The following is a 13,962-nucleotide window of genomic DNA, read 5'->3' as shown; positions in this document are numbered from 1 at the left end:
TGTTTGCATATTTTGGATATTAACCCCTTGTCAGTCACATCATTTGCAAATATATTCTCCCATTCCATATGTTGTCTTTTTAGCAAGCACCATGTTGTTTTGATCACTGTGCTTTTGTTAGTACATTTCAAAATCAGGAAATGTGAGACTGCCAAGTTTCTTTTGAAGGTTGTTTTGACTGTTTGTGGGTCCTTTGAGATGCCATATGAATTTTTCTATTTCTGTAAAAAACATTGGGATTTTAATGTGGATTACATTGAATCTGTAGGTTGCTTTGAGTAGTACTGATATCTTAACAATATTGTCTTCCAGTCTGTGAACATGGAATGTCTTTCCATCTATATGTGTTTTTACTTTATTTCAACAATGTTCTATAGGTTTTGGGGTATAAGTCATTCTCCCTTCCCTCCCCCCCCATTAAGTTTATTCCTAAGCATTTTATTATTTTTGACGCTATTGTAAATGGAATTTTTTTCTTAATTTCCATCTTGAATTGTTCATTGTAAGTGTATAGAAACAACTGATTTTTGTGTTTTGATTGTGTACCCAGCAACATGCTGAATCCATTTATTCTAGCACGGTTTTTTTGTGGAATATTTGTTTTTCTTCATATAAGATCATGCTGTCAGAACAGAGAGAATTTTACTTCTTCCTTTCCAATGTGGATGCCTTTTATTTATTCTTCTTGCCCAACTGCTCTGGCTATGACTTTCTATGTTGAATAAAAGTGGCAAAAGTGGGCATCCTTATCTTTTTCCTGATGTTAGAGGAAAAGACTTGTCTTTCATCATTGAGTATGATGTTCATTGTGGGCTTTTCATATATGGCTTTAATATATTGAGGCAGTTTCCTTTAATTCCTAACTTTTTGAGTGTTTTTATCATGAAAGAATGTTGAAATTTTTTTGAATGCATTTTCTTCATCAGTTGCGGTGATCTGTGTTTTTTCCTTCATTCTGTTAATGAGGTGTATCACATTGATTGAATTTGTATATTGAACCATCTTTCCATTCTTAGAATGTTATACTGAGTAATGGTTTATAATTCTTTTAGTGTACCATTGAATTTTGTTTGCTAGTATTCTGTTGAGGATTTTTGCCTCAGTATCCATGGGGGATATTGATCTGTAGTTTTCCTGTGGTATCTTTGTCTGGCTTTGGTATCAGATTAATGCTGACCTCATATATTAAGTTTGTGGAAGTATTTCCTTTTCTTCAGTTTTTGGGAAGAATTTGAGGAGGATTGGTGTTCTCTTTTAAATGTTTGAAGAAGAAACTATCTGATCCTGGGCTTTTGTTGTTGTTGTGGGTTTTTGATTAATGATGAAATCTCATTACTAATTATAGATCTGTTCAGATTATGCATTTCTTCATGATTCATTAGTGGTAGGATGAGTGTTTTTAGGAATTTATCCATTTTATCTAGGCTATCAAATTTGTTGACATACAGCTGTTCGTAGTATTCTTACAATCCTTTTTATTTTTGTAAAATTGGTAGTACTATCCCCTCCTTCATTTCTCATTTTAGTTACAGTTGACTCTTGAACAATGCAGGGGTTAGGGGCATCGAACCCCCACACAGTCGAAAATCTGCATATAACTTTACAATTGGCCTTCCATATCTGTGGTTCACATTCTTGGATTCAGCTATCAGTGGATCATGTAGTACTGAAGTACGTACTTATTGGAAAAAAATCCACATGTAAGTGGATCCACAAAATTCAAACCTGTGTTGTTCAAGGGTCAATTGTATTTGACTCTTCTCTCTTTTTCTTGGTCAGGCTAGCTAATGATTTATCAATTTTGTTGAACTTTTTTGTTTCTTGTAACAGCTTTTGACTTAAAGTCTGTTTTGTCTAATATCAGTATAGCTATTTCTGCTCTCTTGGTTATTATTTGCATGGGAAATCTTTTTTAATCCTTTCACTTTTGAGCTATGTGTGGTTTCAAGCTTTTGGTTTCATCAATTTTCTCTTGGTTTTCTGTTCTTTGTTTTGCTTATGTCTGTTCTAAACTTTATTATTTCATTCCTTCTGGTAGCTTTGGGTGTAGTTAACCTTTTTCTGTTTCTTTAAGATGCAAATTTAGGTTGTTGATTTGGGATTATTTCTTCCTTTTTTTTTTTTTTTTTTTGCGGGTACGAGGGCCTCTCACTGTTGTGGCCTCTCCCGTTGCAGAGCACAGGCTCCGGACACGCAGACTCAGCAGCCACAGCTCACGAGCCCAGCTGCTTTGCGGCATGTGGGATCCTCCCGGACCAGGGCATGAACCCGCGTCCCCTGCATTGGCAGGCAGACTCTCAACCACTGCGCCACCTGGGAAGCCCATTTCTTCCTTTTTAATGTAAACATTTACTGCTATAATTTGTCTCCCAGGACTGCTCTTGCTGCATCCCATACATTTTGGTATGTTGTTTCCATTTTAATTTTTCTTAAATTGTTTTAAAATTTTTCTTGTGATTTCTTCTTTGATTCATTGCTTGAGTGTGTTAATTTTCATATATTTGTGGATTTTTTTTTTTTTTTTTTTTGGCTGTGTTGGGTGTTCGTTGCTGCGCGCGGGCTTTCTCTAGTTGTGGAGAGCGGGGGCTACTCTTCGTTGCAGTGCGCAGGCTTCTCATTGCAGTGGCTTCTCTCGTTGTGGAGCACGGGCTGTAGGTGCGTGGGCTTCCGTAGTTGTGGCACATAGGCTCAGTAGTTGTGGTGCACGGGCTTAGTTGCTCCGTGGCACGTGGGATCTTCCCAGACCAGGGCTTGAACCCGTGTCCCCTGCATTGGCAGGTGGATTCTCAACCACTGTGCCACCAGGGAAGCCCCTATTTGTGGATTTTTTAGTTTTCCTTCTGCTGTTGATTTCTGGATTCATTCCACTCATTCCATCAGGAAACATAGCTTATATAATTTCAATCTTTTAAAATTTATTTAGATTCTTTTGTTGCCTAACAGTCTTATACTGGAAAATGTACCCTGCGCACTTGAGGAAATTGTGTATTCTGTTGTTGGGTAAGGGTGTTCTGTATATATTTGTTAAGTTCAATTCATCTATTTTCTTGTTAACCTTCTGTCTGGTTGTTCCATCCATTACTAAAGTTGTGTATTGAAGCCGCCTACTAATACTATAGAGCTGTCTATTTCTCTCTTCAATTATGTTAGTGTTTGCTTCATATGTTTTTGATTTCTGATGTTTGGTGCATATATGTTTATAACTTTTATATCTTCTTAGTGAATTGACCCTTTTATCATCTTATAATGCCCTTTTTTGTTTCTTGTAACAGCTTTTGACTTAAAGTCTGTTTTGTCTAATATCAGTATAGCTATTTCTGCTCTCTTTTGCTTATTATTCACAAGGGAAATCTTTTTTAATCCTTTCACTTGTGAGCTATGTGTGGCATTAGACCTAACATAGAGGGACCCTGTTTTTGTTTGTTTTTGTTTTTTTAAATCCCTTTTGTCCATCTGTGTCTTTTGATTGGGAAGTTTAAACTGTTTACACTTAAAGCAATTACTGATAGGGAAGGATTTACTATTGCTGTTTTGTTCATTATTTTATGTCTTATGACTTTTTGTTTCTCTTTTTTTCTTATTGCTTTCTTTGTGTTCAATTTTTTTGTAGTGATGTTTTTTTTTTTTTTTTTTTTTTCCGGTACGTGGGCCTCTCACTGTTGTGGCCTCTCCCGTTGCGGAGCACAGGCTCCGGACGCGCAGGCTCAGCGGCCATGGCTCACGGGCACAGCTGCTCCACAGCATGTGGGATCTTCCCGGACTGGGGCACGAACCCGTGTCCCCTGCTTTGGCAGGCGGACTCTCAACCACTGCGCCACCAGGGAAGCCCAGTGATGTGTTTTGATTCCCTTATTTCCTTTTGTGTATAGTCTATAGATATTTCCTTTGTGGTTCCACAGGGATTACATATAATATCTTAACGTTATAACAGTATATTTTAAACTGATACTGACTTAAATTCAATTGCATACAGTAACTTTACTCCTTTGCAGCTTGCCTCCCCATCTTTGTTATTGATGTTAAAAAAAAAAAAACATGACATCTTTATATAGTATGTATCTAGTAACATAGCTTTATAACTTTTTAATCTTTTTGTCTTTTAAACCCTGTAAAAATAAAAAATGGAGTTAAAAAGTTGAACCACAATAGTACTGGTTTTTATATTTGCCCATGTATCTTTGTTTATTGGAGAACTTTATATTTTTATATGGCTTCATGTTAGCACCTAGCATCCTTTCTTTTTAACTTGAAGGACTCCCTTTGAAACTTCTTGTAAGGCAGCTCTGCTGGTAATGAACTCCCTCAGCTTTTGTTTATCGGAGAATATCTTAATTTTCCCCTCATTTTTTCTGGATATAATGCTCTTGATTGACAGTTTTTGTTATAATTCAGCACTTTAAATATATTATTCCCCTGTTTTCTGGCTTACAGTGTTTCTGCTGAGAAATCTACTGATAATCTAATTGAGGATCCTATGTACATGTCAAGTTGCTTTTCTCTTGTTGCCTTTAATAGTCTCTCTTTGATTATTGTGTTTCTTGTTTGAGATTCTTGAATTTATATATCCATGTCTTTCTTCAAATTTGGGAGGTTTCTGGCTATTATTTCTTCAAATAAGCTCTCTACCCATTTATCTGTCCTCCTTGTGGACTCCCATGATTAACGATATATTGACCCCCTTAATGATGTCCCATAAGTCCCTTAGCCTCTGTTCACTTTTCCTCATTTTTTTTTTTTTTACTCCTAACTGTGTATTTTCAAATGACCTGTCTTCAAGTTTTCTGATTCATTCTTTTGCCTGTTCAAGTCTGCTTTTGATTTTCTCTAGTGAGTTTTCAATCCAGTTATTCCTTATATCTCCGTTGGTGTGTGTGTGTGTTTTCTACTTTCTTTCAAGACTTGTTGTAGTTGATCTCATGTACATACAACATTGAATAAGGTTAAGGTGTGCAACATGTTGGTTTGATACATTTATATATTGCAGTATGGTTACCACCATAGCTTTAGCTGACACCTCTATCGATTAACGTCAATATCGTTTCTTTTTTGTGGTGAGAATGTTTAAGATTTAGTTTCTCAGCAGTTGTTGAAATATATAATACACTATTTTGACTGTAGTCACCATGCGCTACATTAGATCTCCATAACTTAATTATCATAGTTGCAAGTTTATGTCCTTTAACAACATCTCCCCAATTCTCCCACATTCCAGTCCCTGGTAGCCACCATTCTACTCTGTTTCTACAAGTTTGGGTTTTTTAGATTCTTCACATAAATGATGTCGTACAGTGTTCATCTTTCTCTGTCTGGCTTATCTCACTAACCATAAGCCCCTCAGAGGGAGTCCATCCTTGTTGTTTCAAGTTTGTTTCTTACTCATGGCTTAATATTCCATTGTATATATGAACCACATCTTTATCCATTCATCTTGATGACACTTAGGTTGTTTCCATATTTTGGCTATTGTGAATAATGCTGCAATAAACATGCAAGTGCAAAAATCTTTTTTCTTTAATCTTTTTATTTATTTGCTTGTGCCAGCTCTTAGTTGCAGCAGGCGGGCTCCTTCGTTGTGGCTCACAGTCTCCTTAGTTGCGTCTCACTGGCTCCTTAGATGTGGCATGTGAACTCTTAGTTGCGCATGCATGAGGGATCTAGTTACCTGACCAGGGATCAAACCTTGGCCCTCTGCATTGGGAGTGCAGAGTCTTAACCACTGCACCACCAGGGAAGTCCCGCAGAAATCTTTTTGATATCCCATTTTCTTTGCCTTTGGATGTATATGAAGAAGTGGGTTTTCTGGATCATATTCAAGATTTTTTCCTTTTATTTTCTGCAGTTTGATTATGGTATTCCTAGGTGTAGATTTTTTATTTCCCTGCTTGGTATTTTCTGAGCTTCCTGGATCTGTGGTTTGGTGTCTTTATCATTAATTTCAGAAGTTTCTCAGCCATTATTGCTCCAAATATATGTGTATATTTTTGTTCCTCTCTCCTTTTTTGCCTTCTAGTATTTCCATTAGGCATATGTTACAGCTTTTATAATTGTCCTACAGTTCTTGGACATTCTGTTTCATTATTTTTATTTTACTTTATTTTTCTCTTTGCATTTCAGTTTGGAAGTTTATATTTACATATCCTCAAGCTTGCTGATTTTTTTTTGATGTAAAATGACTTAAACTTTATTTAAAATGTGCATTTCAGAACTGTTCAGTATTGTAAATTTATGAACAGACCCAGCGAAATAAGATAGAAATTATCACATAATCACTTGTATTTTATTTTTATTTATTTTTTATTTTTAATTGATTTTTTCATTGAAGGAAAGATTCTTTAAATCCAATAGTGCTCCACAGTTGTCAAAAGTTTCACACATACAATTTCATATAATCCCATAATAACCATAATAATCTTTTTCCCCCCAACCCCCTATATTGTTTCTTTCTCCTTCCCTCTCTCCACTGGTAACCACTAGTTTGTTCTCTGTATCTGTGAGTCTGCTTCTTATTTGTTTTATTCACTAGCTTGCTGTATTTTTTTTTGATTCCACATATAAGTGATATATAGTATTTGTCTTTCTCTGATTTATGTCGCTTAGCATAATGCCTTCCAAGTCCATCCATGTTGCTGCAATGGCAATATTTTATTCTTTTTTATGGCTAGGTATTATTCCATTGTATATATATACCACATCTTCTTAATCTGTTCATCTGTTGATGGACACTTAAGTTGCTTCCGTATCTTGGCAATTGTAAATGATGCTGCTATGAACACTGGGGTGCATGTATATTTTCTAATTAGTGTTTTGGGGTTTTTTCAGATATATACCCAAGGAGTGGAATTGCTGGGTCATCTGGTAGTTCTGTTTTCCATTTTTTGAGAAACCTTCATACTGTGTTCCACAGTGGCTGCACCAATTTACATTCCCACCAACAGTGTACAAGGGTTCCCTTTCCTCCATATCCTTGCCAACATTTGTTACTTGTCTTCTTTTTGATGATAGCCATTCTGACAGGTGTGAGGTGATATCTTATTGTGGTTTTGATTTGCATTTCCCTGATGATTAATGATGTTGAGCATGTTTTCATATGCCTGTTGGCCATCTGCTTGTCTTCTTTGGGAAAATGTCTATTCAGTTCTTTTGCCCATTTTTTTTTTTTTTGTGGTACGCGGGCCTCTCACTGTTGTGGCCTCTCCCGTTGTGGGTCACAGGCTCCGGACGCACAGGCTCAGCGGCCATGGCTCACGGGCCTAGCGGCCCTGCGGCATGTGGGATCTTCCCGGACCAGGGCACAAGCTCGTGTCCCCTGCATTGGCAGGTGGACTCTCAACCACTGCGCCACCAGGGAAGCCCTCTTTTGCCCATTTTTAATCTTTTTTTTTTTTTTTTTTTTTGCGTCCTTGTTTGTTTTGCTACACCATGCAGCATGCAGGATCTTAGTTCCCCAACCAGGGATTGAACCTGGGCCCCATGCAGTGGAAGCGTGGAGTTCCAACATCTGGACCACCAAAGAATTCCCCGGGGTTTTTTTTTTTGATGTTGAGTTGTATGAGCTGTTAATATATGTTGGATGTTAACTCCTTATCAGTCATTTCATTTATAAATATTTTCTCCCATTCAGTAGGTTGTCTTTTTGTTTTGTTGATGGTTTCCTTTGCTGTGCAAAAGCTTTTAAGTTTAATTGGTTTTTTTGTTTGTTTGTTTGTTTGTTTTGCGTTTGTTTCCTTTGCTTTAGAAGATGGATCCAAAAAATATTGCTGCAATTTATGTCAAAGAGTGTTCTGCCTATGTTTTCCTCTAGGAGTTTGATAGTATCCGGTCTTACATTTAGGTCTTTAATTCATTTTGAGTTTATTTTTGTATATGGTGTTAGAAAATGTTCTAATTTTGTTCTTTTACGTGTAGCTGTCCAGTTTTCTTAGCGCCACTTGTTGAAGAGACTGTGTTTTCTTCATTGTATATTCTTGTCTTCTTTCTCTTAGATTAATTGACCATAAGTGTGTGGGTTTATTTCTGGGCTCTCCTCTTACATTGATTAATGTGTCTGTTTTTGTGCCAGTACCAGTACTGTTTTGATTACTGTAGCTTTGTAGTATAGTTTGAAGTCAGGGAGTGTGATTACTCCAGCTCTGTTCTTCTTTCTCAAGATTGTTTTGGCTATTCAAGCTCTTTTGTGTTTCCATGAAAATTTAAAAATTATTTGTTCTAGTTCTGTGGAAAATGCCATTGGTATTTTGATAGGGATTGCATAGAATCTACTTTGCCTTGGGTAGTATGGCTATTTTAACAGTATTAATTCTTTCAATCCAAGAACATGGTATATCTTTTCATCTGTTTGTGTCATCTTCTGTTTCTTTCATTCGTGTCTTATATAGTCTTCTGAATACAGGTCTTTTACCTGCTTGGGTAGATATATTCCTAGGTATTTTATTCTTTTTGATGCGATAGTAAATTGGATTGTTTCCTTATTTTCTCTTTGATACTTTGTTGTTAGTGTATAAAATTACAACAGCTTTCTGTATGTAATTTTGTATCCTACAACATTACTGGATTTGTTGATGAGCTATAGTAGTTTTCTGGTGGTGTCTTAAAGATTTCCTGTGTATAGTACCATGTTATCTGAAAACAGTGACAATTTTACTTCTTCCTTTCCAATTTGGATTCCTTTTATTTCTTTTTCTTCTCTGATTGCTGTGGCTAGAACTTCCAAACCTACATTGAGTAAATATGGTGAGAGTGAATGTCCTTGTCGTGTTCTTGATCTTAGAGGAAATGCTTTCAGCTTTTCAGCATTGAGTATGATGGTAGCTGTGGGTTTGTAATCATATATTACAGACAAAATGGATGTTGAATTTTATCAAAAGTTTTTTCTTCATCTATTGAGATGATCATATGGTTTTTATTCTTCAGTTTGTTAATGTGCTGTATCACACTGATTGTTTTGTGGGTATTGAAAACTCCTTGCTTCCCTGGGATAAATCCCACTTGATCATGGTGTATGATTCTCTTAATGTATTGTTGGATTTGGTTTGCTGGTATTTTCTTGAGAATTTCTGCATCTGTGGTCATCAGTGATATTGGCCTGTAACTTTCTTTTATGGTATCTTTGGTTTTGGTATCAGGATGATGGTGGCCTCATAGAATGATTTTCGAAGTGTTCCTTCCTCTGCAATTTTTTGGAGTAGTTTAAGAAGGATAGGTGTTAACTCTAAGTGTTTGGTAGAATTCACCTGTGGAGCCATCTGGTCCTGGACTTTTGTTTTTTGGGAGCTTTTTAATCACAGTTTCAATTTCAGTACTTGTACTTGGTCTGTTCATATTTTCTATTTCTTCCTGGTTCAGTCTTGGGAGATTGTACCTTTCTAAGAATTTGTCTATTTCTTCTAGGTTGTCCATTTTATTGGCATATAGTTGCTTGTAGTAGTCTCTTACGGTCCTTTGTATTTCTCTGGTGTCCGTTGTAACTTCTCCTTTCTCATTTCTAATTTTATTGATTTGAGTCCTCTCTTTTTTTCTTGATGAGTCTGGCTAAAGGTTTATCAATTTTGTTTAACTTTTCAAAGAAACAGCTTTTAGTTTTATTGTTCTTTTCTATTTTCTTGGTTTCTATTTCATTTATTTTTGCTTTGATCTTTATGATTTCTTTCCTTCTGCTAACTTTGAGTTTTGTTTGTTCTTTCTCTAGTTGCTTTAGGTGTAAGGTTAAGTTTTTTTAATTGAGATTTTTCCTGTTTCCCTGAGGTAAGCTTGCATTGCTATAAACTTCCCTCTCAGAACTGCTTTTGCTGTGTCCCATAGGTTTTGGATGGTCATTTTTTATCATTTTCATTTGTCTCTAGGTATTTTTAAATTTCTTCTTTGATTTCTTCAGTGATCCATTGGTTGTTTAGTAACATACTGATTAGTCCACATATTTGTGTTTTTTGCAATATTTTTCTTTCAGTTGTTTTCTCATCCCATAGTGTTGTGGTTGGAAAAGATGCTTGATATGATTTCAGGTTTCTTAAAGTTACTGAGACTTGCTTTGTGGCCCAACATGTGATCTATCCTGGAGAATGTTCTATGTGCACTTGAAAAGAATGTGTATTCTGCTGCTTTTGGACCAAATTCTCTATATGTATCAGTTAAGTTCAGGTAGTCTAGTCTGTCATTTAAGTCCAGTGTTACCTTATTGATTTCTGTCTGGATGATCTGTCCGTTGATGTACATGCGGGTGTTAAAATCCCTTACTGGGCTTCCCTGGTGGCACAGTGGTTGAGAATCTGCCTGCTAATGCAGGAGACACAGGTTCGAGCCCTGAATACATTGTTCTTTTACGTGTAGCTGTCCAGTTTTCTTAGCACAGGTTGCTCCCACATGCCGTGGAGCAACTAGGCCCGTGAGCCACAACTACTGAGCCTGCGCGTCTGGAGCCTGTACTCCGCAACAAGAGAGGCCGCGATAGTGAGAGTCCCGCACACCACGCTGAAGAGTGGCCCCCGCTTGCCACAACTAGAGAAAGCCCTCACACAGAAACAAAGACCCAACACAGCATAAATAAATTAATAAACTCCTACCCCCAACATCTTAAAAAAAATAAAAAATAAAAATCCCTTACTATTATCATGTTACTGTCGATTCCTCCTTTTACGTCTTTTAATATTTGCCTTATATTATTTAGGTGGTCTTGTCTTGGGTTAACGTATATTTACAATTGTATCTTTTTCTTGGTTTGATCCTTTGATCAGTATATAGTGTCCTATTTTGTTTTTTATAATAATCTTTATTTTAAAGTTGATTTTGTGTGATACAAGTATTACTAGTTGGGCTTTCTTTAGACTTTCATTTACATGGAATACCTTTTTTCATCCTCTCACTTTCAGTCTGTGTGTGTCTCTAGATCTGAAGTGAGTCTCTTGTAGACAGCATATATATGGGTCTTGTTTCTGTATCCATTCAGCCACTCTGTCTTTTGGTTGGAGCACTTAGTCCATTTACATTTAAGGTAATTATTGATATGTATGTTCTTATTGTCAGTTTGTTAACTGCTTTGAACTTATTTTCGTAGGTTCTTCCCCTTTCTCCTCTTGTTCTCTTCTCTTGTGATTTGATGAATATCTTTGTGTTTGGGATTCCTTTTTTGTGTGTGTATATCTATTGTAGATTTTTGGTTTGTGGTTACCATGATGTTTTTGTATAGCAATCTATACAAAGCATAATAGCCAAAAACTTCCCTAACGTGAAAAAGGAAGCACTCACTGAAGTCCAGGAAGTGCAGAGAGTCCCATACATGATAAACCCAAGGAGGAACACACTGAGACACATATTAGTCAAGCTGACAAAAGTTAAAGACAAAGAGAAAATATTAAAAGCAACAAGGGAAAAGCAACACATAAGAAGGAAATCCCCATAAGGTTATCAGCTTATTTTTCAGCAGGAATTCTGCAGGCTAGAAGAGAGTGACACAATATATCCAAAGTGATGAAAGGGTAAAGCCTATAATCAAGAATATTCTACCTAGCAAGGCTCTCCTTCTGATTTGATGGAGAGATGAAAAGCTTTACAAACAAGCAAAAGCTAAGAGTTCAGCACTACCAAACCAGCTTTACAAGGAACTTCTCTAGGTGAAAAAAGAAAAGGCCACAATTCAAAGCAGGAATATTATTAAATGAAAAGACTCACAGGTAAAAGGCAAACATACAGTAAAGGTAGGAAATCATCCACACACAAAGCTAGTAGGGAGATTAAAAGACAAAAGTAGTAAAATCATCTATACCCACAATAAGCAGTTAAGGGATACACAAAACAATTAGATATAAAATGTGATATTAGAAACAGTCATTGTGAGAGGAGGAGAGTACAAATGCAAGTTTTTAAAAATGCATTTGAGATCAGCAACTTAAAACAATTGCATATATATATACACACACACACCCATATATATATATATATATATATATACACACACACACATACACACACGCACACATATATATATATATATATGCTGGGTTGGCCAAATATATATATTGGGTTGGCTAAAATGTTCATTTGGGTTGTTCTGTACATCTTGTAGAACAACCCAAATGAACATTTTGGCTAACCCAATATATATATAGACTGCTATACAAAAACCTCATGGTAACCGGAAAAACCAAAAACCTAAAATCACTTGTACTTTAAATGGTACTACAAGCATCTAAAGTTAGTTTTATATGGAAATATTAACTTTGTTGGATATTTTAATGTCGTTATCTCTTAATCTTTTTTTTAGTGTCATGTATTTTTCATTTTGCTGCACTGTGAGCCCTTTTTTATTTAAGAAGATTTGATAGAAATATTTCTATCAAATTTAATTTTTTTAACCAGTATGTGGAGATATTGTATAACATTATAGACTTATTTAAAGCTATTTATAGAAGATACATTTTAATGTAAAATAATGTTTTACAGTATAGCACTTTTCAGCTGTACTCAGTGATTCATTTTATGTCTATATAGTATATTGACTCGAAAAAAAATTCAGAGCACAAAGTATATTGAAGGCTGCCAGTACAAAGAATTATCCATAAATGAAAAGTTCACGCTCTACATTTGAACATTACAGTAGAAAAAACAATAAGTGATACTCCATGTACCTATATCATTCACTGATTGGTCACTACCACAATGGATCAATAAGTTTGTCTAATTGTACAGCTTACCTTTATTAGATGTTTACTGATGTTTATTTCTTGTTTGTTTCCCCAGACGTTATGTGAACGTCTAGACAGCAGTTACTCATATACAAATTATTGCTTAAAAGTGAAGGCATTCATTTTGTGTAGCAGAATTAAAACAGCAAGATATGACAACATTCCAGTATCTCTAGGAAATCCTTGTTAACCTCACATTGATGGATTAAAAATTTCTTTGCAATTGTATTTAAACAAATATATTTAAATACAGTTCATTTTTTCCTATATTTTCTTATATCATGCTGTGTTGGTAAATTCATATTATTTGTATAATTTTAATGAAAATGTATTCATTAACAGTGAGCTACAACCGTAGAGGTCAGAACTTATAGTAAATGATGTTTTGGTCAGACATACAAGCTTAGACTAAGTTGAAGGATGAAGGTGAGCCAACAATCATAGTTGGATTCTGTTTCTGTTATGTACATTTTTATGATTATTTTCCTTAATATGACATTTAGGAATGACGTTTACCTAGCTTGTTAAAATAAAAGTTATTTGAAAATTTCAATTTTATTTTTTAATAATTTTTCTTTTTAGGAGCTGTAGCCCTGAAGAATCTTGAAATTAAAGAAAATGCCCTGGTAGGTTTTGACTATAAAAATTGTTGTATTAGTGCAGTTAGCTGCATAGACTTCTTCCTGATTTACTTTAACATCTTAAATTATTTAAGTTTGAGAAAAATTTTAAAAAGTAATTTTTGTAAAATGTGAATTTTGCAAAATGGACTTTTAATCTCCATAAAAGTACAAACTGACAGTGTAATTTTCCCCATTAAAAATACTTCTAAAATTTATCTCTTCCTATATGGTTTCATTTTAGATTGTTAATTTACCTCTCCAATCATCTTCAGGTTTTTTTTTCCCTAATACCATTTTAATCATTTTTTACTGTAGAATACAGTGGCGTGAATTACCGTGTTGTACAACTGTCATCAGTATGTATTTCTAAAACATTTTTGATACTCCAAGGGGAACCCTGTAACCAGTAAGAAATACCTAACTCCCCATTCCCTCTCTCCATATACCTTGCTAACTTCTACTTTTGTCTGTCTTAATTTGCCTATTCCAGGTACCTCATATAAATAGAATAATGCTATGTTTGTCATTTTGTGTCTAGTTTACTTAGCATAATTCCTTCAAGGTTCATCCATGTTGTAGCATTTATCAGAAAATCACTCCTTTATCTGGCTGAAAAATGTATGTATATGCCACATTTTGTCCATTTATCTGTGGATGGACACTTG

The 13,962-nt window shown here is 35.3% G+C and overlaps 1 protein-coding gene across 3 annotated transcripts in view; it reads left to right on the top strand.

Moving 5' to 3' along the window:
- The window catches only part of VPS13A (vacuolar protein sorting 13 homolog A), a 242,039-nt gene that overhangs the window by 11,907 nt on the left and 216,170 nt on the right, over positions 1–13,962 (top strand). For all 3 annotated transcript variants that reach the window (XM_030876971.2, XM_060300819.1, XM_060300820.1), the window contains exon 2: positions 13,257–13,300. In XM_030876971.2, coding sequence (XP_030732831.2) covers positions 13,257–13,300 — 44 coding nt within the window. The remainder of the gene's footprint in view (positions 1–13,256; positions 13,301–13,962) is intronic.

This window comes from Globicephala melas, chromosome 6 (genome assembly GCF_963455315.2).
Source record: "Globicephala melas chromosome 6, mGloMel1.2, whole genome shotgun sequence".
NCBI classification, from domain to species: domain Eukaryota; kingdom Metazoa; phylum Chordata; class Mammalia; order Artiodactyla; family Delphinidae; genus Globicephala; species Globicephala melas.
This window is presented reverse-complemented; position numbering and strand designations above follow the sequence as displayed.